This window comes from Corvus hawaiiensis, chromosome 4 (genome assembly GCF_020740725.1).
Source record: "Corvus hawaiiensis isolate bCorHaw1 chromosome 4, bCorHaw1.pri.cur, whole genome shotgun sequence".
NCBI classification, from domain to species: Eukaryota; Metazoa; Chordata; class Aves; order Passeriformes; family Corvidae; genus Corvus; species Corvus hawaiiensis.
In genome coordinates this window covers 37,864,541-37,891,584 of record NC_063216.1, presented here as the reverse complement: position 1 = coordinate 37,891,584, position 27,044 = coordinate 37,864,541, and the positions used below count along the sequence as shown (strand labels likewise).

The following is a 27,044-nucleotide window of genomic DNA, read 5'->3' as shown; positions in this document are numbered from 1 at the left end:
TGGATTTTTAATATTGTTTTATTTTTTAAGAAATATTCTCTCTCAACCTATTTTTCCTACTTTCTTCTTAAAACAGTAATACTATTAGGACCTACAAGTTGCAGGGGAGGTACAATCAACCACCTAGTGTGGATAAAGATCAGTTGAGAGAACCGGCACAAGTTCCTATGAGCAAAATAAATCTGGTAGAGTATGAGTGGAAATTAATTTTTCCCCCCACGCGTCTTGTACTAGCCTGCACAGCTGTGTATATTATTGTTTCAATTCTCTATCCTCTATGTATTTATATATAAAAAAAAAGGACTCAATACAAATTGTAACTATTGTTAACTAAACTCATAAGAACTCATAGAATACATTAGTCTACTCTCAGCATTCAGAGCTCTGGGCTTAACTACTTGTCAGAGTGATACCACAGAGGTCAAAAGATGCAGAGCTGCGTTAATAAATTATTACAAAGATAAGATATTTCATACATGTGTTTCCATCAGGAGCTGATGAGTCTAAATATGACACATTATTATTGAAGCATTCAAATAACACTGTATGAAAAAATACAACACAAAATATATTAAGGCAACTAGCACACTTTGCTGAAACAGAAACTATTTATAATATCCAGGATTAGGAAAAAAACCCCACAACAAACAAACCACAAAAATTTTCCTTTTAGAAAAGGCTTTGTTTTGTTTTCTTTTCCTTTTTTGTTTTTCTGCATTAAATATGTGCTAATCACTAGTCCTAGCACTTTGGCCATTTTAGAAAACACAAGACATTTAGGAGAAGTAAATGATAGAAAAATAAAACCGTGTATCTGAAAGAATTTTACATTTATACCTTCTAGGTACTGTCAATTTGCTTACTTTGTAGGCTGTTAATTCCAGGATCTCTTTGAATTTTGCATGGCTGAACTTTTTTCAGAAATATTGTAATTATTTCTCAATTCAATTCCTTTAATCAGAGGTATTAAACAGATTGATCTATAAAATATAAACATGGCACCCCAAAAATTATGCATGTGTTCTCTATTAGCAGAGCCTCTAGCACAGAGTTAGAAATCTTGTTTGGTAAATGAGGAGACAATTCAATTCTACAGCTTTGCTTTGGATTTACAGCAATGTGCTGGAGAAGGGTTTGAGATAAACTACTACATCCTAAATGAAAAAAATTGACTTAACCACATAGTTGTAAAATTCTTTTGGTTTGCATTTCTTTTTTTTTTTTTAATTTTTTTATTTTACCTGGAGCCCAATACTTTATTAGCTATATAAAGTGGACCAGTTTTATCTTTATCCCAAAGTCCTCACTGAGGAATTAGGATTTATGGGTTCCTGCTCCAAAACAGTATGAGATGGGATTTGAAAACCTACTTGCTACGTGAAAATAGTTGCTAGCTAGCTATTGTGAAACAGTGTCTAGTCAGAGACTAAAATGTCTGGTTCCTGCCTGTTGCTTCTGTTACACTTTTTTTGGTAGTCATGTTTTGAGGAGGCTTAAGACACTGGATCCAACCGGTGAGATAGGCAGGAGAAAGTCTTGCTGAAAATGCCTCTAGGGCTAGGTGTGAGCCTGGGATTTGAGTGTCTCGCACAAGCAGGACGTAAGCAGTTCTGACATGCCTGCTGGCAGGAACTACGCGGACTTAAACATCACTGGGGCAACTACAGGGTAACAGCAGATAAGTAGGGAGTTTAAGGATCTTAAAAGCAGATAAAAGCTGCTGAAAGAGAATTAAAATTAAAAACCCATGTGTGCAAGGTAATTTTTAAAATGAGACTTGGGAGTTTTTAAAAATATCATCCTGATATTATATATAAACTAGATTTAAAAAATCAGCATAAATGTAATTATATTTCTTTTGTTCTACATTATCATGAAAACTATTTTTTAACAGATTAAATGCTCAGTTATATATTCCTTTACAGCAGCTTCATAGCAAGGAAACTCCATCTGCATAAAGCTAATGTAACAGAGCAGAAGATCAAGCTCCTGCCCTAGTTTTCCCTAGTCTCTTTCATGTTCCTAAAACATTAAGAGAAGCAGGAGTGGATCCAAAGATGAAAGGACATGAAATCTCCAAAATTTTGGTCCAAGCCAATCAGAATGCTCCTGTTTCACAGAGTAACAATATTACAAAGTCTAAACTATCTGTCTTGACCTAGCAAAGTCAAAAACTTTGCACCTATTACCAGTTAACCAATGCATTCTAGCACAAGTATACTATTCAGGACATAAATAGACACTGTTTACTTTGCTAAAGCAGTGCCACAGCTTTAATATCTTGAAGAGCTAACTTTCAAGACAACAGGTTTACTAACTCTTATAAATATCCTCCAAAGCAAAATTTTCAAAAATGCATAACTGTTTTCAACTATGTTGACAACAGTACCATGTCCCCTGCAGTTATTTCAGAGTCCTGACTGTGTGTAGAGCTGATTCCAGTGTCAGAGTCTGTATCATTTATGTCCAGATTAGTCACTCTATGAACAAAGTCAGGAATAGCAATGCTGTTACTGGAGATGCCACTGCCCTTGGATGGCTCTTCATTTGACTGAAGCCTAGTTTCAATGTTGTCTTTAACATGAAGTGAATTAAATTCTTCTGTAAGAAGTTCATATTCTTTTTCCTTCTTTTGAAGCAGTGAGTCCCTGTATGTAAGTTCTTTCTGGATGCAGCTCAGGTATGAGTTGATTCTCAGACCATCTTTCATACTTTTTTCCAGCTCATGTTTTACACTTTCCAAATCTGAGGTTTCCAGTTCAGCATCAGCTGCTCCTTCTGTGTGAAAATCCTCTCCATTTTTTTCCGTGCATAAACCGTGTACCTCTCTTTCAATTTCAGCACACAGGTTCTCTATTAATTGTCTGTGATGTTTCAGTCTCTCTTCAACCTGTAAAATTCCCTCACTTTTGCTCAAATAGTCATGCATCTCTTTTTGATCAGATGGCCTACTCCCTTGCTGCTCAGCCTCACTTGTATTGATCATTAAATAGGAGTCCTGCACATAATTTTCTCCATCATTTGCCACACGATCTAGATGGAATTTCGCTTCACATTTTTCAATTTCCATATCTAGTTCTTTCATTCTAAGGACCTGTTGATGAATGGTATGATCTTGAGAAATGATCAGATGAATCAGTGTCTCCATATTATCTCTCTCTTGCTGAACACTGTCCTGCTTAAGCTTGGCCAGTTTCCGGAAAGTCTTCCTCACAATTTTCTTTTGCTTGTCTATTGGCAACATCTTCATGTAGTTTGCTGGACTGAGGTCCCACTGCTTTTCTACATTTTGTACTACCTTGGCTTCAGCTGTCTTCCACAATGGAAATGAGAGGAAAGCATCTGACTTTACCAACACAAAATGCAAATTAGACTGCTCTTCCCCCCATGCCTTCCAAAGTCTCAGAATCTTTGTCAAGGGAGGCAGTACTCGCTCTGAGCCTCTCCATTTTTCTACAATGCAGTAATCACTAGGTTTTCCAAAAAGGACCTTTTTCTCTCCAAATGTTGTCTGATGTTCCTCAAGCAGTGCTTGAATCACTTCTGAGCAAGTTGTGCGCTTTGTCAGGCCACATACAATCTTCTCCTCCTGGCAAACCCAAACCACAATCTCTCTTTCATTTGAAGCCATGTCCTTGCTGGGAGATCTGGAAAGCAAGAGACCATGTATAAATTACATATCAATGGCAGAGACAGTATGAATAATTACTATAATTCTGATATGACTAACACATTGAAAAACTCCTGTATCATTGTACAAGACAATAGGCTTGCTTAAATTGCATGAAGAAATGTCTTTGGATTAAGTAACAGCTTTAATTGGCTAGTGCTTTAATATTATTACTAGTCCAGCTGAATGAGAATCTCACACAAAATGTCTTTTATCAAATATTGGTTTTGTACACATAGTAAGTGTGTATTAACAATCAGTGATAAAGTTTGGCAATCTGCCTTACACTTTCAGACTGTCCTAGGATAACATGGCTTTCGGATCTTCATATTTGTTCTCATTACAGAGACTGCACAAACATTTCTAAGCTCTTAGAAATGGCTTCTGAATGGAAGAGTGCACTGAACACAGATGGACTGAGGAAAGATGAATCTGACAATAGGATAAATCTACAGCTCTTCTGCCACACCTGCACCCACACAAGCATAAAAACATTTGTGTTCCAATTTTTTTTTTTCACTAGTAAGTGTCAATAAATTTGTTGCTCTTCCTGAAGCACCAAATAGCCTGAATTCCAGTGAGTTGTGAGAGAATACCAGCTGCAAAAGAATACATACATGGGTCTGTATTTTATCACATTTGAAATGATACAGAAATGCAAGAAAAGCAAAAAAGTTATTTTATTTACCTTGTTTATTTACTTGTTTGTTTATGAATTACAGTGAATGTGCTATTAACCTTATACATTGAGATACCTAACTCCAGGTGTCTGAGATCCCACTACGGCTCCTGTAACTGTCTAATCAGTACAATCAGTAGTGCCCAGACAACAATTCAGTTGACCAAAGGTAGAAGTTCACTTTACAACTAATTCTTCATTTTGCCCCCATCTGGTCCTGGACTGCTGTGGGCCTATGTTGGCAGAGTTGCCTGGATATTTGTGTTCTCAAGACTCCACATGAATAATTTGCTTCTTGCCCAGACGTGATGATTTGACCTCTTGCATAAAATGATAAAACAGTAAATTCCCTGAGGAAAAATGCCTTTCTTTGGATTTTCTGGTATCCCTCGCAGTTAATTTGAATGAATGAGGTTTAACCTAGTCTGATGGAGTAGCTTCAAAAGCTTGAAAAGGAAAATAACTACTCAGGTAATGTTCAAAGGACTCAATACAGCATTTGTTTCTATCTAGGACTACATATTCATAGAACTTTTCTAGACTTCTGAGTTGTACTAGGAATGGAGTTTTATTTGGCTTAATTATGGTTATACCCTATTATTAGTAAAGCAATCCAACTTGTTCTTTTTTCTTAGTTATTACACAACATGACAGACACACTGCAATCCAATAAATTGAACTATGATTGACTCAGCTCTAGGTGCCACTCTGACCAGGAGGCAAAAATCCTTAAAAGAGAGGAAACTGCAAATGAATACTAATAAAACTGACAAGTGTAAGTTTATTACTATTCTCTCACAGGAGAGCTCTGTCCAACTACATTGCTTCAGGTCTTGGAACATTCTCTGTAAAATGTGTGTTTTGGTAGATGACTCTGAGTAATAACATCATTTTCCTTCTCCAGTAGCTCCTCCTCACAGACCAGCATTTTACAGTAATTATTTTTTGAAACTGGTGCTCGAAAGATTAATAATGTTTTCATAGACTACTTCTCAAAATAAGAAAGCATATATTACAGACACAGAAAATGGCAAAGTGGCACAAAGAAGGAGTAATATTCAAGTTTAACCAGGGAGGAAGGAATGAAGGATCATATGAGATTAAATGGCATTACTGTGAAGTACATCACGTGCTAAAAAATCAGTATCTGTAAGTCCTTTGAGATTTATGGTATACAGGATGTTATAATTTTTTTTTTCTGTAGACAGATTGCCAGTTAAGTGAAATTCAGGTAAATAGCCAGTTGCAACATAAGTCCACTGTGACTAAAATAACTCCGTATTTGCTTTACACTACAGATATGAAAAGAAAAAAAGCAACAAATAAACTACTGAGCTACATTATTTATTATTTATAAAAACAAGGAAAAATGAATTATCAAAAATACAGTGTCTCAAACCATGTTCACTACTGATACATAAATAACTGATTTACAAATATAAGTGCATTACCAGTCATGGAATTTAGATTTATAAAAGTAATGACAATAAAGAAAAACAAAGGCATAAAAGTATATGAAATACCATACTGGGAAATCTGAGGCAGTAAATTCAGGCTGTATCTTTCCTGGTTTCTTTTGCAATCAAGAAATACATTTCAGGAAGTGAAAGCTGTCTCTTCTAGCATTCTTCTGAGTGTCTTATGCAATTTGTTTTCAAATCAAAACTCCTCCATTTTTTGTTTTTTTTTGTTTTTTTTTTAATTCTTGTTTTTGGTTGATTGGCATACTTTCATGTAGTTGATATTTTCAGTATGTAACCAATTATGTGGATTAAGCAGAAGCTGTCTCTTCTCCTCCTGGCTCCTTTAAAGTTTTCTTATGAAGTCAGTTTCTCTCTGTGTTATTAGTAAATCTACAGATAAATCTGCAAACCCGTAGACATCCCATCATTATTGTACTGATAAATACTTTTACTACACTTTCATAAAGAATTCCCACAGAGTTCAGCAGGAGTTAAGCAAACTTCTGATGGAAACACACCATATAATTGTAAAGCAACCTCTACAGGATCCCTGAAAACAATATGGGTGTAAAAATAACGTCTTTGAATTACTTTTCCAACCCTTTTTTAGCTGTTTATTACCCCCTGTGACTTTTTCAGTTATGATGCACCTGTCTGCCCAGACTTTACATTAAGCTTTTTTAGGGAAGGATGGTTTTTTACTTTGTCTATAGCATATAACTAGTAGTAACACTGCAGAATTGCATAATGTATGCACATGCAGGTACCCAAAGAACTCAAGTAGCTTGTACATAAAAATATGTACTTACACATACATATGTATCTAATGTATGTAACCTACATCTTTAATTATATTGTCACATTTTACAGAAAAGGAGAGAAGAAATCAAAAGAAATTCTGCACATGTCTGTAATTCTTGGATCAAAACTGAATGCTAAAGTACAAATTCTTTCCTTAATTTTTCTATGTGTTTGTCCCAACATATATTATCTTAATTTTTATTCAGTCACTTCACTCAATTTTTGATCTTTATTTCTAACCAAAAAGAAATTAGCAAGACATTTATAATCTTACATTTCCATGGAATTCCAATATCTTCTAAAATAGGAAAAGTGGTTCCTTATTATCCTCCACTAAAAAATTGTAAACTGGCACCTTACCATGGACCTTTTAAGTAAAATTTATTGTATAATTCTTTCATCATAGTTAATTCAGGTAGTTCCAAACAAAAATGAAACATGATTGTGCCAGTCACAGATTAACAATTATTAAAACTTACTTTCAGGATGCACCAAGATGCCAGTACTAGGAAATGTTAATGTCTTTTGTTAAACTGTGCTTTCCTCATAGAAAGTGAAGATTCTATTCTACATATATGAAGTGGAATTTATATGAAAGTTATGATTTCAGTGTAAATTCACCATCAAAGTTCCTCTTTGTCAAGAGAAGAGAGGAGACCTCAAAGAAGAAATCCCCACTGCCTAACCCATCTTTGATCATTGGGAATAACCATCAGATGAAGCTATTTCTCTCTTTCATTAACTACAAGAGACCTATATGGCTACCTTCAATCAAACAGTTCATTTTCAGGTAGGTAAATTCAGGTGAGATTAATCCAATCAGATTGATTCAGATGACATTAATCCAATCACATTCTGGTTTATCTGATAGAAATGTAACAAGAAAGGTTACAGCAGCAGTTGATTTAGTAAAGACAACTAAATGTGGTATCTACACATCATAGCTTCACAGCTTAGTTTAGACCTTGACTATTCAATTTAGCCGGTAATTTACAAGAAAATCCATCAATTCATTACAATACTAAGGAAGAGGTCTTGAATGAATATTGGTGATTAACAGGAAATTTTTTTTTTTTTCCTGAGATGCCATACTAAAATTTATAATCTTCAGGAACAAGATCTGCTTTTAAACAGTCATTTTAACAGAGAGGCAACCTTCTCATATTTACAAGTTCCTTGACTTTCATGTCCTGCGGTTTTGTAAAGGACACAAAAGAACTGGCATTTCTAATAACCTAGCAGTTAATAGGAGTATAACAGCCAAAGTGTTTTCCCAGTTTAAATGTTTGGCTTTCCTCAAGACCACAGTAAAAATTTCTTCAAAACTAGCTAAGCAACTTATATTTTTTTTAAAATACATTGCTGCTGTAAGCAGGCTCTGAAGCTTTCAGTTCTGGCTTGAATTCTGTTTCTTTGAATTGATCACCAAAATGTTCTACTTATACATCTAAGATATAAAGTCTTGATGATAACAACTACATGCAAGTCTATCTTTTCCTTTTTTACAAAGCCACTGATTACTGAGGAACAGATGGGAATTTAAAATCTGACCATTTAGTAATGTTCAAAAGCACATTTCCAATCTTTTTGTTTGCTTGGTTTGATGGCTATTTTCATGCCTTCTGCTGCCTGCTTCTCTTCAAGGTGACCCAAAACCCCATCCTAATCATGCTCTAGACCTCACACAGTCTTAATTATGTCAGCACAAACTGATTACTGTATGTCAGATATACAATTAGTTTATTTATTCTTCAGGCCTAGGGGAAGGTAATACATTCCAGCAACATATAGACAAAACAAAAACATGTACTTATGTCACACAAAATCAAAATATGAGATAGCTTATATGCTGGAAGGGGCACCTTTGATATTCACTGACTTTAAGGTATGTCTGGCCCAAAAATATACGTATCAAACACATAATTCTTTGCCTTCCTAAAACAATCTCCCTAAATATGCAATATACAGTTTTACAACCAATCATGCCAACTAAATAAAGGGATCCCCCTACTTTTTAGAATTTCACCTTCATGTGTACAAATGTTTCTTTTTCTTTACTAATTTCTGCAAACATTCTGTTGGGACTAGATCACTTCCATATGATATTGTTAGCAACTTAATGCAGTGTTTCTGAAATATAATGGACACTAAAAGTATTTTGCCTTTGTTGAAAAAAAAGCATAAAAATCTTGTCTCCCTTCACTGCAACAAATTCTTTCTAGACTTCCCCTCTTCCCCCCCCCCAAAATTAACTAATTTTTCAATATTACTTTATTTCTTGACATACCCTCTGCAAAGAAAAACTGAACTGATTAACTAAAAAAATACTTAGGAAAGGAACTCAAACCTGAGATTATATTTATGACCAAAAAATTTTACTAGTTGCCTCCTCTCAGTTATTGAAATAATTTATATGGAATTAATATCAGTTGGTGAAAATAGATCTCACACCAAGAAATACATTAACTTTTTTCCTTGAAAATGAATTACAGCTCTAAATAAATTTTCCATCAAAGAGCTCATGCTGGAAAGCCATTTGTGTAAAATACCTTAGTCATTTTTTCACCAATTTATTGGGAAAATCATGTTTTATTCTATGACAGCCTAAGCCCTCTCAATAGCACATACAGTCTAATCTGCAACAAATCAGATGATAATTGTGTTTTATGATTGACAGAGTGCTGTGATGGGGTCCTCAGCTGATGAGAGTATGTAGATATGTAGGTATGCTGCTTTCCTGACCTCCTCAAAGTAAGATCAAAGTGCTTCTAAACTTCTAAGCAAACCCCTACATTATGTCAAGATACCACCCAGAACAATTCACTTTCTTCAATGGAGAAGCCAAAAAGGCTTTAAAAGATGATCCTGCTGCTGTCTACTGCAGTGAAGTCCTTGCCTAGAGATTCAAGGTTTGCCATCTCAGTGCTTTCCTAGAGTGAACTAAGAAACATAAAACTTTCAGGCAGATCCAGGCAGGGCTGTGCTCCCCGTGCTGCTCAGCAGTCCCCTTGTTCTTTCTTAAGCTGTACTCTCCCAGCTCCTCAGTAAGAGGTTCTGTGCCACGTCTCTCACCTGCCACATTGCACAGTGAGGAGCAATCTCCCAGCCAGGCCTGCTCAGTGGCTGAGACACTTGCTCTCCTTTGAAAATGTGGTGACACAATGGCATATATAATCCTGGGAGAGCAAGAGACACTAAACATTTAATAATCTAGTGTTTTCAAGGGGCTGGTCCTTGAGCATGCTGCTGGGCCTTTTGGGAAGTATGTATTTGTGCTATGGTCCTCTCTTTGTTCAACACCCACAGATGTTTCTTCCACGTGCAAGGGCCCAGAGAGCACTTGCCTTGTTTTCACGCACTTTCTAAAAACCTTGTTATCTCAGTGCCAAGATTATTAATCTCTGTTATCTCTTAGAGCTGAGCTATAACTATCATCAAAGATACGTCTGACTATCTATCAAATTGTGATGGTTTTTAATTATATTTACTTGCTGGAAATAATAAGCCAATATTACAGGGATACCTACTTGACACAAATCACCTACATTTGTAACATAGGGCACATGCTGCCTGTAATTTGAGAGCTTCTGTTACCAGTAACTCTTACATGTCAGGGTATAGAGGGGCTAACTAATTTATCAGACACAGAATCACAGAATATCTCAAATTGAAAGGGACCTGTAGGGATCGACTCCAACACCCTGCTCCTCACAGAACTATCTAAGATTAAACCATATGACTAAGAGCATCATCCAGAAGCTCCTTGACCTCTGACAGGCTTGGGGCCATGACCACCTCTCTGGAGAGACTGTTCTCATACCCAACCCCACCTTCAGTGAAGAACCTTTTCCTAATGTCCAATGATTTATGGAAAGGGTGTGGGAATGCTGCTTCTACCAGATGTCTGACCTAATATGAAGTCAACAACCTAATATGAAGTCAAAGCATAGAAAATACTTACATCATCACATACAATTTAGATAACATTGATTTATTGTTTTTATTGTATTATTGCTTTTATTGTATTGCTTTTATTGTTTCTTTTTCAAAATCTCAGAATGTTACCATATACATGTGTGTGTGTGTGTGTGTGTATGCATGTATGAGACAATAGATGATCATCATGAAAGAAAAGATCAAAACATACTTTGTCTTTGTGTGATTTTTATCTGTGAAATTTGCAAAAAAGTAAAGCTATTGATGCCATGTATTGCAGCTCTTGCTTGGAAGAAACTCTAACTTCATTTGATCCAAAAAGATTTTTGAAAGTGAGTTTAAACATTAAAAGTATAGAGAATACACAGTCCATATGAAAGCTAGGGTCAGAAGTATTTCAACCTTCCAGGAATAAATGGCTCATATTGAAAGTTCATATTAAGTTTATTCAGACTATCCACATTTAAATCACCCTTTCTCTCAACTTTCTGTCCCCTTCTGTAAAGTTATTTGAAAAGCAAAAAAAGCCATATCTTATACTTGGTATGTCTCCTGACTAACTAGATTACACACTTCTGAGTTTCCTACGGGCAGCAGTGAGGAAGCAGCTACTCTCTCACTACCCAATGAAGCTGGAATTACTCCAAAGCCTTAGGGATTCAAGTGAGCCTATTAACTAACTGCATTCCCATTCCCCTTCATGAGTACCTAAAGCCAATATTAATGGACACATTAGTATCCATGTTAATAACATGTTAATGTCCACAGTTAATGTCCATGTCATAGAGGACACAGAAATTCCATACATGACATGTCAGAAACCTGGTTCTTCTTCCCTTCTGCGTCACATGAAAGTCAGAGAAATGGCCACCTGAAAGGTATCATGACAAGGTAGAACTAGTACTTTAACTGTAAGATAAAACCTTTTGATACAGATAATCAGTGTAGTCCCAATACTGCAGGAAGACTTGGAAAGAACACCACAGAACTTCTGAAAACAAAATAATTATTATTATAGAGAGAAATAAATTTCTCTCTACCATCTGTTTCTGTATCCATTTAATGTTGCTCTATCATAAAACTTCCTCTTTTACAGAAATGTACATAGGCATTTACTAAAAATAAAATAAAATTAGGCATCTTGTGAGCCATGTGATATTTTTCAAACATACATATATACACAGTAGTTTGGATGCTCTAACTGAAATATTTCAGATATTTGAAAAAAGAAAACAATTTAAAGAAAGTCTATTTTTATAACTAGCTAGTTACAACACATTTTTTCCTGGTATAAATTTATGTTCATTTTTCTGTTCTTTTTTAAAGGCATAAATTTTTAATTCAACAAGATACCCATACTGTCAGGAAGGCTCTATGAAGCATTTTAATTAGCAACAGCTGTTGCAAATTATGTTCTATATGAATTAAAATTTATGTACTTAAAACTGTAAGTAGTTCCTTCATCTCTTCTGAAGAGAAATGCCATCACCTTAGCTACTGTACAAAATTGCATAAATTATAATTCAGCAATGATCTATGGTTGAAATTTCTGTTCACCTAAACACTTTTTACCATATTGGTGCACTATGACAAATTTCAGTGAAATAACATTGAATTGCAATGGGATAGTATTTTTTTTTAACAGAATAAAAAGTATGACAGTTTGAACAAAATAATTGTGGTAATTATTTTATTGCAAATAACTCATTCACACCGGATTGCTTCTGACTTGAAATGTCAGACTTTGGTAAAAATCCCACAGGAAATCATGTGCTTCATGCTAATAACTGTACTTCTTGGAAACAGGTGTCTGAACAGGGACCAATTGTCAAGAAAAATAAAAGAAGGAAAAAAGCCCTGGCAGTACTTAAAATAGATAAAAAAGGAAACTAAAGCAGCCAACAAGAAGGACCAACAGGGGCTGAGAGTAATAATTCTCTCATCTCTTAAGTGGATAGACAGCAGACTTTGTACTACATAGAAAACAAGCCAAGAAATTGCACTAACTCAGGATATTGCACTAACAGAAAGACAGAAGAGATACTGCAAGAGGAATTATACACCTGGGTCACTAGAAAAGAGTGATAGTTATGATGGGTTAACCTGAACACTCCTTTTCTGCTCTAAGTAATAATGACAGGACACTGTGTCATTGCTACAGTGGCCAATTTTTTTGCAAAACCTCATTTGCCAGGTCCGAGTGCAGATTTTCAGTGAAGCTGACCAAAAGTTTACTAGGTCATCCACTTATTAGCTCTGCCCTATACCATGTTTACGCTTCCAATCACTTAACCTGCAGGCAAGTGCAAAGGCTGCAGTGGAGACTGCATTTGCCCCTGCCCTTTCCTCCTGTCTTACCTCTGAAATTTTCCTCTGCCCCTAAGGGTACACATTCTCTATAAATTACATCTGCTTTAAATCTACCTTCCTGTCAGACTAATCATCATTTCTCCATTGTATAGTCAAAGTCGTAAGGTTGGTAAGTGGATATTAGTCAAAAAAATGTTTGGAATTCCAGCAAGCGTGATGTGCACACAAAATGGCATGACAGGTAACACATTTATCCTAGCAGGACTGCATTTGAAGTAGCTTGACACAGTGGAGGTGGAGGTTTGAGAAAAGAAGAGGAGAACTAGCTGTCCACGAAATATTTTCCAAGATGAGTAACATTAATATCAACAATTTACTTTACTGGCAAAACATGCTTTGATGTGTATATTGCAACTGCTACTGAGGAAGCAGCTGTTATATGGGAATGGAAGATCCAGGAAAAGCTCCAGAGCCAAAACAAACACTGACATATTCAGTGATAGTAATTCTTTAGATCATGACAGGGGGATGGGAAGATGGGCATTTTCAAATTCCTCGGTGTTAAAAAGCAACATGAGAAGTTTAGGAATATCAATACAGTAAATGCTACGTCTTGATTTTGAGCAGCAGGTAGTTCTCACTAGTGCACAAATGAAAATGCCACTGGTACCTTTCATCTACCACAAGAATTTTGCTATATTGCAAAAATACAATTTTTTATATTGCCCCCGCATCTAATTTAACTTCCTATGCATATTTAAGCACTGGTTACACTATACAAGCTTTATGGAGATCCTATTAATAATGTAGAGAATGTGTCTAAAACTCCATCACTGTCAGTAGTATATAGGAAGCAGAATAATTTGTAGCTCTTTTGGAACACAGGCTCCTAAACGACAGAGTTGCTGTTACAGTTAATAGAAATTTGTGTTATCTAACTTCTCCCACTAAAATTCTCCTAACTGCCTTTTAGAAGCACCCTAATTGTTTATGAGCTTTTGAGATCAAAGAAGTGAGGGGAATTCCAAGCATTGAGAGTACGAGGGGTTATTTTGCTTGTTTTGGTTTGGGTTTTTTCTTTTTTTTTTTTTTTTTTTTTTTTTTGTGGTTCCATGAAATTCAGTTCAGCTTTTGTTGAAAGGCAGAAGTACACTGCTTCCCTCCCCTGCCTTTGTTGCATTCATTTTGCCCAGTGAAGAAACAAACACAAAGCATTCTGAGGTTGGGTCTGAGCTGCCAAAACATGAACAAAGCTCACTGTATGTAGACAGATGATAATACGGAAAGTTAAATAATGGAATGAGATACAGACAAGGAAGTAATAAGACTTCATGCTACTTTTCCAATACTCCCTGATCTGAAGGAGGCTGGGATGGTTACCTTCTTACAAACCCTTACATGCTGTGCATGTTTTGCACTTCTTCTCTGCTCCTGGCGGCACCATGTGAGACAAGCGCTCTTCTCATTCCTAATGAATAGAAAGTCCAGATGGACCAGGTTTCATTTTGCCAATCCTAAGGCTGAACTCAGGCTCAGAAAACAAAATAAGAAGAATATTCATTTGTGTTCTATGGTGACAGGCGAGAATAGTAGCTATGCAAACGCAATGGTAGAGAACGTCCAGAAGCCTGGAAAGGGGGTTTAGGACTGCCCTTTGTGCAAGAGAAAGTCTTTAGAGCTGTTCTACAACCTCACCAATCATCACCCTTTCCTAACTTTTTTAAATCTAATGATTTGTCAGCACAGCTTTTTTATATATCATAAAATCTAGTCTGAGTATCTCTCTACAGTTTTCCAGGAATAAGAAAGACATGATGGGCTTTAATATTCTTCTCCATGTATTGCAATAACTTTCACAGAGTGAACCACCCCACCTCGAAACTATATTGTATGATCTTTCCCATTTCATTTTCTTTCATTAAATCATTTTGAAAAATATCACCTCAAAGGATGTTCTATCAAGATGTCATTTACAATCAATTGTTTTCTTTTTTTTTTCTTTTAAATTTCTCCCTCAAACTTTCTGGAAGACAATTCAGTGACAAATGTGTTCCATTACTTACAGTATCTGAAGAGCTGAAAGGAAGAAAGGACAAGATAATGAAGTGGACTCTTATATAAATGTTCAGTCTAAAGAGCTAAATTGAGTACTAGATACATAATTATGCTAACGAGAAGAGTGGACATAATTTTTTTAAAAAGAAACCTGAAGCATTTTAGTGTCCACTGTCAGTCTGAGAGATTTGTGCAGCTTATGCTTTCAAGTAATTTTCTAAAATTGCCTATCAATGAATGCTTCAATATGTAGTTAGTCAGCCACAGGCTGATAGGGTCTCTGAAATATAACCACATCTTCTCTGAAGAAGCTACTGAACAAATGAAATAAATTATTAACCTCACCAACTGTGCTCTTCCCAAGCAATGGATATGCTAAAGAGGGCATAGGAGATTGCAAAACTATCTCTAGCCAGCTGAGCAATACAGATAGGAAAGGCAAAAAGGGATGAATTGCTGTCTGGAAGCAAGTTTAATGCTTGATCATAAAGATTACCAAGAGTAATGGGAAATTCATGAGATTAACGCAAAGAAGAAAGGTGTAGACAAGAGAGAGATACAGAGAATGGTGTCCAGTAGCCCCTGCCCCCTGCCCCCCCTCAAATTTTTAGCAGTAAGAAGATGAAGGAAGCTGACTGCAGAGGAGAGACATTCCATGTGATTCAGGTAAAAAGCCATGTGAATCCTAAAATATTTGAATGACTGTGACTTAAGCTCAAAACCTGTTCTATGACAGACATAATGAGTTCAGATAATGTGTTTCCAGCTGGGTCCATCTGAAGAGGCTCATAACCATGTCGGTTGTCCATCAGAACCCTCCCACTAGAGCTGAGCTTCTTCTCTGACCTCCAATGACTTATGCTGAATTAAGCCATAAAGATAAAAGCCTTGTTAAACCATCTAAGATAGCCATCTAAAAGTGATTTAGGAAGTTTAGCAGGAAACCATTCAAAAATTTAATGCAGCTGAAAAGGTGGTAACTCCTGGCAAAAGATTGGTGAGGAACAGGGAGAGCATGTATAGGCCAAAATCTGCAGTGGGCAGAGCTGAAGCTAAGCACGGCTACGTGACTGTGACCAAAGACCAAGGCAGGCCCAAAAAATAATGGTGCTAGTTTTGTGAGACACATCTATGGCAGGATAGTGATTATCCCAAGGAGGCTGTGACACCAGAAAGACACTGCGAACTACTTGTTGTCATTAGCTCACAGAAAGTCAGACTGAGTCAACATTCAAATTAATCCTGTGTTTATTTCACATATCCAAATGTCTTTGCAGGTGGGGATCCTTTCAACATATGAGCAAGTCAGATGGCTTCATAGCTCCGGGAGGATAAAAAGGCCTTCTAACAAGGTACTTCATAAGCTGAGTGGTTACCACAGTGACAGCTGGGTGAAGGCATGCTTCCCTCTGCCATGTGAACAATTCTGTCATGTTGGAAGAAATACACATATTTAGCTTTCTTCCATGACATGTGCACATTCTGTTTGTCACTTCTGACTTCTAGAAAAGTCTGGTGTGTACTCAGGTTTGTAGTACGTAGATGCATAAATATGCAATCTACAGAAGTGGCTACTTTTGCATGTATTGTTTATATATACAAAGATTTTGGGGTTGTAACGTATTTTATTGTACATATGTGACAGTATATCTTATGAGCTATACATATGCATTCCACAATCACATACAGCACAAGCTGTCATGTATGCATTTTTATACTGAATATATGCCTACCAGGCACAAGTGCTTTAGCACAAAGGAATATGTTTAAGATGCAGCCAAGTACTGAAAAATTTCTGACATTGTTGTTGAAGTTTTCCATGCTACTTAGTTCAACAAAAATTAATTTGATTCAGTGTATGCACAGCAAGATTCATTCTCTGCTACACTGGTCACCTGCCTCCCTTAAATAAATATAATCAGTTTTGTAAGAGACACGGAAGGTACTGAGGCATTGAAGACATTGAATTTTATAACTTTTAAGTATCTTCCTTGCTGCTGAAATTCATAATACTCACTTGGACATCTCAACTTCCACAGAAAGTACTACAGAAGATTCAACTCCTAACAATGGGGTTTGCTGACACCAGCAAGTTCAGCAGGAACTGACCTAAAGCAGTTACAAACATGAACAAAAGGGCAGGACTTAGATGCTGTTAGATCATGTTCAAATATTCACTGCATTTAAAAAAACCCAATAATAATTAGAACAGCAATCAAAACCCTGATTCCCTTCTCTCACTGAAGCTTTCAAGACTAATCCTTGTTCTTGTCTGCCTTACTGTAATTTAAGCCAGCACAAAATGGTGCAGCTTCAACATTAAATACTGAAGGAATTTCAGTTTAGAACAACCTCACAAGACTTTCCTGGAAAATGCACAATGAAGGAGGCACAAACTGCACAGTGTTCAGGACCAGTGTAAGACACGATAGGAGTACAGGTGGCTGGGGAGTGCTACTAGTCAGAATTGAAACACCAGAAGTTCTTAAACATTGTCTTAGGTTACTACAATTACATTTAGCATCAAAGTATCCTCCATAAAACCAGCCCTTATTACTTTTGTTTGTTCAATATGTGTGCATTTTTATTGGTATCTTTTCTCCAAGGTATGGTACAACCCTTTTAGAGGACACTTCAAAATTTAAACTTTTGATATATGCCCTTTACCATCAGATATTCAACTGCTTTTCAGGCTGACATTACTGAATTTATCTCCACATACTTTTGTAGTGAAAGAACTCCCTTTTACAAACAAAAGCTCAAAAGTTTGAAGCCAAAGAGATCCACTCATTTAAATTCCCACTCTGTCTAACTGAATTGATATCCACAGATATGTGCAAAGCAAGACATCTGTAAACTTCCTTTGCTCAGCCCTTATATGAAAGAATTTACAGGACTCTGAATTAGCAAATGAGGAACACACAGTGAGTAACCATTTCTGTAAACTGTGGTTTATATGACTTGCCCTAAATCAGGCAGGAATTTTGTGGCAGGGTCAGGGAAAACATCCATGCTATTAGGAAGATTCTCCCTTAATCATACATTATCTACCTGTAATTCACCTCTCCGTTCATGTTTCCCTTTCTAATTTCTAAAATGAGTGGTGCAGAAGATGGTTAATAACCTGCTCTACAAATCTGAGCATGCTCCATGAAAAGTGATTGGGCGGAGCTCATATCATCTACCTTAAGCTATTTAAAAATGTAGATGTGCAGTCAAAGATAATTTTCTGACCTTCCTCTGTAATCAGTGGCATAAAATAGGCACCTCCAAAAGGGTGACTAATCCCATACTGACAGCCTGTCTAAGACTGAATGAATTGCCCTCCAGAAGTGTTTAGATGTATCCATTAACTACAAAGAGTACCTTGATGACTAGATACCTAAATTTTCAGTGGCTCAAGTAGAGTAAGATGAAGCTTGACATTTGTGTTTTACTGTGCACTTGAATCTCAGGAGCGATGTGAGTGTCAGCAAAAGTACTGTGACCATCCACAACTGCAGTTCCAAAGATAACTTAGATCTTTGTCTGAAACTTGCAGTGACTTTCATGGATAAACAAACATTATTAGTTATCTACCTAATCCTTAAAATACCAGGAGTCTGGGAAAGTGCAGTAAAGTCAATACGAACCCCAAACTGTTGTTAGAAAACTGAATTTTTGCAGAGCTTTTCAGTAAAACAGGATATCAACAACAAAGTGGTCCTGAGAGATACAGGCAATAATCAAGTTTAAAAAGTATACACAGTGCCTTAGCAACCGGTACAGAGGAAGTCTGTCAACAGCTAATGTCCAAACAAAACAGCAGGTCAGAACATCAGTTTACCAATTACGAAGCCAAACAAAACATCAGCAGCTGAACATCAGCACAAGATCCCACATTTTAAAATATCACTAAACCACTCTTTGATCAGTGAGCAAAATGTGATACCTTCCTGTGCCAAACGAGGTATATTTTAGGTTATCAAAACAGTGTCCTAACTGTTGCTCTGAAAAACATTGTAGCTTAAAAGCGCTTTCTGTAGAAATAAATCCTTTGAATTGAAGGAGGTTGGGGAAAGCAAAGTAAGATGTTCTATATGGATGATGGAATCTATTAACACAAAGCAAATTGCATGTTCAAGACCCAAGGGCAGACTCTCTTAAAAATTAGTAGTCTTCACTTAACTGCATTATCCCAGTGAGGTCATACACCCTTACAAGCTGAAGTAAGGTAAATATATTTATACCTGACCAAAACAAAGGTCTAATAGATTATTAAATGTTCGTAAACCTGATTTAGTCCTTGAACACGAGAATATTATGCTTTCAAATGTTTATTTTAAGCTTTGGTATTTTTCTGTTATTAAAAGGAGGAAAAAAATAAAATCTGCTTTTCAATAGAGGTGATTATATTTACCATTATGATCGGAAATTTGTAACTCAGAACTCTTTAAATCAATGGAAGAGAACAAATAGGGGTGAAGAATAAAGAAAGCAACTTAATCAGATTAATGATTTTGACCCTCAATATAAACAAATTATGTATTATATTCACAGGAAACACCCTCTCTATAAATATATTTTCCTCCTATGATTATTCTGCAACTTACTAATTAATGTGGAAAAAAATCATAAAAAAACAACCACAACCTAGAAAATCAAAGGCTTACACCATCTCCAAGATTACAACATAAGAAATAAGTTGGTAGCCTGGCTTCTTCCAGTGCTAACACTCAAAAAAGCATATCTATGAACCATCTAAACTACAATTTAAATGGTTCAAACTGACAGAGGCAAAAATGTACTCAGGTAGACAGGAGTGAGAATGAAACAAGAAAGTAGGTGAAAGAGAAATACATCTTTAAGTAAAGGGTATAAAAAAAGTGCATGAGAGATGTGATAAACATGCACTGGAATTTTTTCTTTCAAGTTTGGTGTCTTTTCCTCACTTCCACATGGCATCAGGATTTGGGTTTCATAGCATTAAAAATATAATTACATGGCAACTCTATTATCATTACCATCAAGAACCTTCCTTTCTTTTTTGTAGTTTCTACAGGTAATTTTCTTTTCTTTTGTTCACTTCACAAAACCACCTCAAAATATATTAAGATGCACATGGCATTTCTTTATTTAGTTCTCTTTCTGAGACATTAAAAACCCTCCTCACAAGACATTTTTAACATTATGGAAAATTTTAGACCATTGAAAAATTCCTCAGAAAATCACATAAAATCAAACCTAAACAATCCATAGTGTATTCTCACTTCCCTGCATGGCAGCTAGGTCTAATGGACTGTACAAGAACTAGAAAAAAATAACTCACAGATTTAATTCATACCTCTCCCACTAACTCACTTTCACACTCTGTACTTCTACACATTTTACACTGTCTAGTCATGTCCTACTTATTTTCCTGAGGCATGTAAATATTAACACCCAAATTACGGCTAAGGAAAACTAAGTAAGCTTATCAGTTTTTTGAGGTCACAAACAAGTCAGTATCATTATCACTATTGCAACACCTGCACCCTAAGTGTATTTCTGGCTAGGTCAAACCAGGAAAAGGCAATGTGGTTAATCCTGGAGCCTATTTGAGTCAAGTTCCAGAAATGTGCTCGAAAAAGTATTCTTTTGGACAAAGCTTCCTGAAACTCTTTGTCTCTTATCTGTTTTGTGTGATACCCAAGGAATTGCTAGCATGGAAACACTATACAGAAAAAGACAGAAAGTCATCATCTTCAGAGTATCAAAATACGTTAGAGAAACAATAGAAGTGACAATAATAGCCCAGTTACCTATGCACATGACTGGGTACCAGCATGTCCAACACTCAGTTCTAGGCTTCACTTAAAGTGTGGTCTTAGAATTTTTATATTGCATCATCCTTTCTGTCACTATTAACAAGTATTTATCAACATACTAAATATAGAAGCTGGATGAACTAATTAAGGCTTGTACAGCATATGTGATGTTAATGTTTTCAAATAATAATGTTTCAGACCAGAGTTTTAAATTGTTATTATTAATCATGTAAAGCAAACAGAAGACTTTTTTCTGAGCATAGGTAAATCAAGAGGTACTACTCTGTTATTATCACTGACTTTTATTAAAGTTAATAGAATTTTTAAAAGTCCCCATCTTTGAAAACTTACTTATGTCTACTGAATTAATTACACATTTAGCAATGTGTCAGAGTCTTTCTTCATGCATAATACTAGTTTTTCAACAGTAAAATACGAAATGACCACTGGCCAGCAAGATTTTTCCTCTTATTAAGCTTTTACTAAAAAAATGGGGGTTTTGTCTGAAATGTATCTCTCAGCCTGACTGCACTATACTAGTGTTTCAAATTAGCTTCAACATAACCTGTCATGCTCTTAGACGGTGTAGTATTACACTTCTATTACTCATTTTATTTACTCCTTCAGAATGAAATTGCTGCCTGCCTTCGCAGAATAGTAGATAATTAACTCTTTAGAAATAAGGTTAGTGTTTTGCTAGACAAAAGCTCTTCCTGAAAGTGAAGTGAACAAATATGTACAAAGACTATTAGAAAATGTATGCAACCATTTTGACCCGAGACAAATCTTCCAAAGCCAGACCAGAAAATAAATTATAATGTATGAAGTCTGGCTCAAAAAGGAACAACTTCTTTGATAGTTCACTAATACATCTCACACTCAGGGAAAAGTAAAAAAAAAATATAAAAAGAATGCATTCTACCATTCTACCAAACAAGCACCATCTTTTCAATCTAAAATTTAACACAGGTAGCACCACTGATTCTAAAACTTTTATCTATCCCCTTCAACATACATACCAAATACCTCGTAGTCTTGTATCAAAAAGCACCTTTATAGCTTCATACAGACTTTTATCCGGGTGTGCTCATCCAAGAGAAGTATTAGACATCTCACATGGTCCCATGAGACTTACAGTGTGGGTCATACACAGTTCATTCAGACAAGCAGCTGATCTCCAAAATCTTTACCAGTCCAAAACTCAATGCTGAGCATTTTCAGTTTTGCTTAATCAAGGTTTAAAATGTACCGCAGTGCACTCAACCGTAGGAAGAGCAGAAGAGATGTTCAGAGTAATACACAAATCACTGTGTTAACTATACGCAATGAGAAACTACTGGAGGGAGGGAAAAAGGGAGGGATCATGGAAATGCTAGGTCAGTATCAGATAGATGAAGTCTCTAATCTAATTCACTACCCTGCACTGTAATACAAAAACTGAGAGAATAATTGAGTGTGTGTCTCACTGGGGAGGGGCCTCTGTCAGGACAGGAAGAATTCCCTCTGTATCAGGAACACTGAATGGAGATATATGGTCTTTCTTTCTACATCTGAACCAGAGATGAGGCGATTAAAGAAAGGCAGAATTAAAAAGTAGGCAAAGTAAGTCCTTGCCTCCTACAGAGAAACACTATGCTAACTCCTCTGGCAGTGAGGAAAAAATGGAAAACAGTGGAAAACAGTAAGCAGTAAAAGGTGGAAAAAATACAGGAAGGAAAAGCAAAACCAGTAAACACATTTAAACATTAATAGATTTGTAACAAACCTGTTTAATCATGAAACATTACTCTGGGTTCAGAATTGTTGCATGCAAACAGAGTGTACAAACATTTGTAGTAAACATAGGGCCATCATGATGTACACTGGCAAAATATATTTCTCAAGGTGTGTTTCTCAGTGCACAACAGGACAGACCTACAGCATCAAGATGGATTATCTGTACCCTGTTCCTTTCAGTTTCCCAGCTACAACATGAATGAAACAGTAGAGCTTCAACAAGTTTGGCTAAGGCTTATGTGCAAAACCCAAGGAAGGGGTCTCAATGAAAGAAACAGCAACAAGATCAGTTTTCTCACTGTGACATAGATCCAGATATCCTTGAAGAATTTAAATAAACCTAAAGGCCCATTTTTTAAAGTGATCAAATCTAGCACCCAAGAGCAGAGAAGTTTTAATCTTACCAAAAATCAATGCAGCATAAATTCCTGTTCTGCTTAGCAACCAGGAAATCGAATACAATGTGAAACCCTGGTACCTAAACATTGCAAGTATGTATGTTCTGTATTTCTCCTATCTGGATAGAGAGCTGTTTTGTCTCTGGGCAGAGCAATGTGTTAGATCAGTACTAACCTTATGTGCAAAGAATTCAGTGCCTTTTCTCTTCCTCCACCTTCAGCTAAGCATTTTCTGCCCTCACTACACTTCTGAAGTGTGATGTGAGCTGAGCATTCCTCTCACTCTCAAAGTAAGCATCTTTAAGAGATTTGCATAAAAATAAATCCTCTTGAGTTTATTCATGTTGCAGAGCCTTACTCCTGCAGGAAACTTTCCACTTTCCTTTGTTGCCATAGAGGGTACAGCCTGTCCCTGTTGCGCACATTTGGGTTTGTAAGTGGGTGGGGCATCTTGGAAGTATTGTTCTCCTGGGGACACACTGACAAGCACATACACATTCTGGGGACTGTGATTACTTCTGGTTGTTATAGAAGGACAAAAAATAGTGTAAAAACTACTTACAGTTCTTGAAAAAGATATCAAAATATCACTATTGTCTTTCTTGCCAAGAAACATATGTTGGACTCACAATCCTAGAGGCCACTCCCCTGAAATCAAACCAGGGTTTACAGTGATCTATTGGCTACATAGGCCTTGTGCTGTCTCTGTATGAGTGACATTTCAGCAGCCCAGGAGAGTAATACTGACTGAAAATCTTTCAAATACTAACAGTAGTTCAGCAAAGGTTTTGTCTTCCTGAGGTTTAACCTCAGTTTCTTTCTCTAAAAACTCGCGCCATAATGGACAACATCCCTCGCCTCTTGCCGAGACGCAGACTAAGAGTAACCTCTTTGTTTAAACTCTGAGGTCTAAGGGGTAGAGACTGACAATTTACAATCTGGATGTGAAGAGCCTACTATTAAACAGGGCCCTGATCTGGAACCTCTGGGCGATGCTGCAAGACAAGCACTAATTACAGTGGTGTCATCTTGTTATCTGAGCAAATGACTGTAACGCCTTCATTTTCCTTCTGGCTCTTCTTCCACCTACCTTTGTTGCCTCAACTTAGCTTTATGTCCTCATGTAAACATAGATTTTATTCCTCATTTTCTTATCTTAAACCTTTCAAGAGTTTTATTTGCATATAGCAAATGGTCGTTAAAAACTTCCAGAGAAAAAACAAAAAAGCTGAGTTTCCCAGAAAGGTGAATGACCATTAGTCCTATTTAAAAATAGCAGCAGCAGGTTAAAGATATACATTTGTGTATAGCCCTTTTGTGTCCTTCTTTACACGTAGTTAGACAAGGCACTGAGCCTCAAGTTCTGACTTTCCAACTACCAGCCTAAACACAGTGAAGGATTTTAAGTTCACTTCTTAAGGTTTCAAATGAGTTCACCAAGATACAATTAAAATGAGAAAGAATTATTATGTAGCTCTTCAATCATACTGCAAAACCATTTTACTAACTGCATAAGCAAGTTTAATTCTCAAAATTCAGTATCAAAGCTAACATTAAGTATGCAGAAATTTAAATATCTGAGTAGATTATAACACATCTTAAGAACTATGTAGTTTTCTTTGTTCTTGACCCCCTCCCCCTACATTTCTGTGGTCATACAGCCCCTTCTTATTGCCACAAAAACTCTCTTCCATTAGAGGCATTCATTTATTTTTGGGGATGGGAGGATAAAATGAAAAGAAAGTCCTAGATGTTCACAATAATGGTTCCTTTGGTATTTTAATTTTTATTGCCTATTTAAAGCTTTGGATTATGACTTTCTTTTCCTGAGGAATAAAATGTCACATCAGCAAACATAGTGAGATTGACGCAATTAGTGTGAGATATTGTAAATACCCAAAAGAGAAACAGTTCCACTGCTGAACACAGTGGAATTGTGCTTTGTGATTTAATCCTTATTCAGGTAAGTGATGGCAGGAACAAAACTTCTACTTTAATAAATTTACAGCTCTATGTAAAAGCAATTTTGTATAAAAGTTCATATCTACTTTTCTAGATCTTCTAAACATAAAATGGCCACATGAGAATTATATCAAAGTTTTACTGTTTTCAGACACATTAGCAAAATACACTGTTTAATCAGTAACCTGCAACATTAATAATTCTAAAATAGTATCTGATTTTTAAACATTGACTTACAATGTTATAATCTTTCTAACTTATATTCCATATAATACGCTAACTTAGTATTTTTACAAAATCCTGACAAATACCTGACAAAAACCCCCCTACATAATTTTCAGTATATCAAACGTGAAAACCAAAACCCAAACATGGACAAGAAATGGGACGTATTTACAAGACTATTTAGAGTTCAAATATATTCCCCATGGGAAAGATCATCCTTTGTATTCTTTTAAATACAAACTAAATTTCAGTGAAGAGCACTAGGTGAAATGGGGATGAGATTACAAGTAATTTTAGAGTTTCTCACTGAGGCAAAATTTCCGTCATCTGTTTCTGTTCAGCTTTACCTGGATGGGCTCAGCCGCTGTACATTCCATAGGGTCCAAGCAAATTTACTCTTAAAAAATCTAGAGCCACCCTAGCACCTAGCATGATCACATAACCCTTTTTCTCCTTTTTGCAGCCCGTGTGTGGGGCATGTGGAAGCATGTACAGCATAAGGTGCAAAGTCCCCATAAAGAAACTTCGTGGTAGTCAACCCAAGGACCACAGCTGTCCCTCTGAAGCATTTTCTAAGCAAAAAAAAAAAAAAAAGTATATCCAGTACAAGTCCATCCCGAACTAAAGGCTAAACAAAAGAAGCATCCCCTCCTCCCCATGCTGAGAGCTCGATGCTCTCCTACCTCCCAGGCTGGCAGCCAGCGGACAAGATAAGGGACGGGTTTGCTCCGAAGGGGTTGCAGGCTGCCGCTCAACCTCCCAGAGCAACGGGGCTAAGGCGGGCGGCGAGGGGCCCGGAGCCCGGCCTTCCCACGAGAAACTCGGGCAGTTTTGTCCCGGGGCGGGGGAAGGGCTCCGGGTTGCCCGGCCGCCGACGGGACGCGCACGTCGGGGCTGCAGCCGGTTCTCCCGGGCCCGGCCAGCCTCACCTTCCCAGCGCGGGGCACCGCCACTGCTCGCCTCGGTTCAGCCGGGGAAGGTTCGAAGTCCGGAAGAGCTACCTCCCGCTCACGGAAAATATTGCCCAGGAGTCAAAAAAGCCAGAGCGAAGAGGGGCACGACAGGTCCTGGGAAGGGGGCAGGGGAAAAGCTCCTTCCCTCGGCACACACCGGCCCGCTCCCCTCCGTTCCCCCGGCCCGGCTCCCGCTCGCAGGTGAGCCCCGGAGTGCAGCTGCCGGGAACGGCACGGTCCGGATAACACATCCTGCCCCCAGAACCAAACAAAAAGTATGAAAAAGAATGCATCCCATATCGCCCTGCCTTTTCCTCCACATACCCACGCACTTTACCTGTTTTTATGCCGGGTTTTTAATAAATTCCTTCCAAAAGGAGCCATGATCCCAGCGGCATAACATCAGCGATCCCCAAACAATTCGAGGGTGTTCCCTTCTCCCCTATTTTTTTGCCTGAGCGCCTTCCAGCTTGTTAATAGTCACCGAGCGTAGCGATGAGCTGGAAGTTGTGCAATTTACTGCTAACTTTGAACTCCAGCTTGTTGCTGCTGCTGCACCTTTGGAGTCCTGCCCAACTGCGAACTTGAAGGAGGTGTTTAGAAGCAGGAAAAAGAAAGGGGGGATGGGGGGGGTGGAATACGCACTTGCTCCTGTGATGTGAAGTTATGCACAGAACTTGCTAAACTTTCAGCCTTGTCACCCTCAGGGCAGCAGGCAGCAAATGGGAAAGAGGGGGTTTTGCTCCCGTGCGGAACTCTGTAAAGACACACACACACACAAGCACTGAAAACTTTCCCCGGGAGACTCCAGCCACTTCAGGTCAAGTCGCTCAGCTTAAACACACGCGTTAATGAGGAGCAAGCTACAGTTGCCACACCAGTTTTCAATGCATAATAATCTGCCTTTTCAGTACCTCGGTACTTCTTTACAAGGTGTTGAACGAGGAAGATGAAGGAAAAAAGACCGCTGTGGCCCTTCTGCTCTCCCTGGATTTTTAAGTAAACGAGCTATTTGCATGAAAGCCTTCAC

At 37.2% G+C, this 27,044-nt stretch overlaps 1 protein-coding gene across 7 annotated transcripts; it reads right to left on the bottom strand.

The window, feature by feature from the left end:
• RASSF9 (Ras association domain family member 9) lies at window positions 1–26,760 on the bottom strand. Of its 7 annotated transcripts, none has more exons than XM_048302146.1 (3): window positions 26,352–26,621; window positions 25,991–26,266; window positions 1–3,647 (listed from the first exon to the last, which is right to left on the bottom strand). In XM_048302146.1, the coding sequence occupies exon 3, from the start codon at window positions 3,629–3,631 to the stop codon at window positions 2,372–2,374; it is 1,260 nt and encodes a 419-aa protein (XP_048158103.1). In that variant the 5' UTR covers window positions 3,632–3,647; window positions 25,991–26,266; window positions 26,352–26,621; the 3' UTR covers window positions 1–2,371. The 7 variants fall into 7 exon arrangements, with proteins under 7 accessions (XP_048158103.1, XP_048158105.1, XP_048158107.1 ...); XM_048302148.1 differs by lacking the exon at window positions 25,991–26,266 and adding an exon at window positions 25,409–25,633; XM_048302150.1 differs by lacking the exons at window positions 25,991–26,266; window positions 26,352–26,621 and adding an exon at window positions 26,660–26,760.
• Between the last annotated feature and the right edge of the window lie 284 nt (window positions 26,761–27,044).

What these genes read in the sequence shown, in the direction of transcription:
- RASSF9 (XM_048302145.1), bottom strand. Translation starts at nt 26,398, where the DNA reads ATGGCTCCTTTTGGAAGGAATTTATTAAAAACCCGGCATAAAAACAG. An exon ending in AAAACCCGGCATAAAAACAG is followed by an intron (nt 3,648 to 26,351) that starts GTAAAGTGCGTG and finishes CTTGCTTTCCAG; the next exon opens with ATCTCCCAGCAAGGACATGG.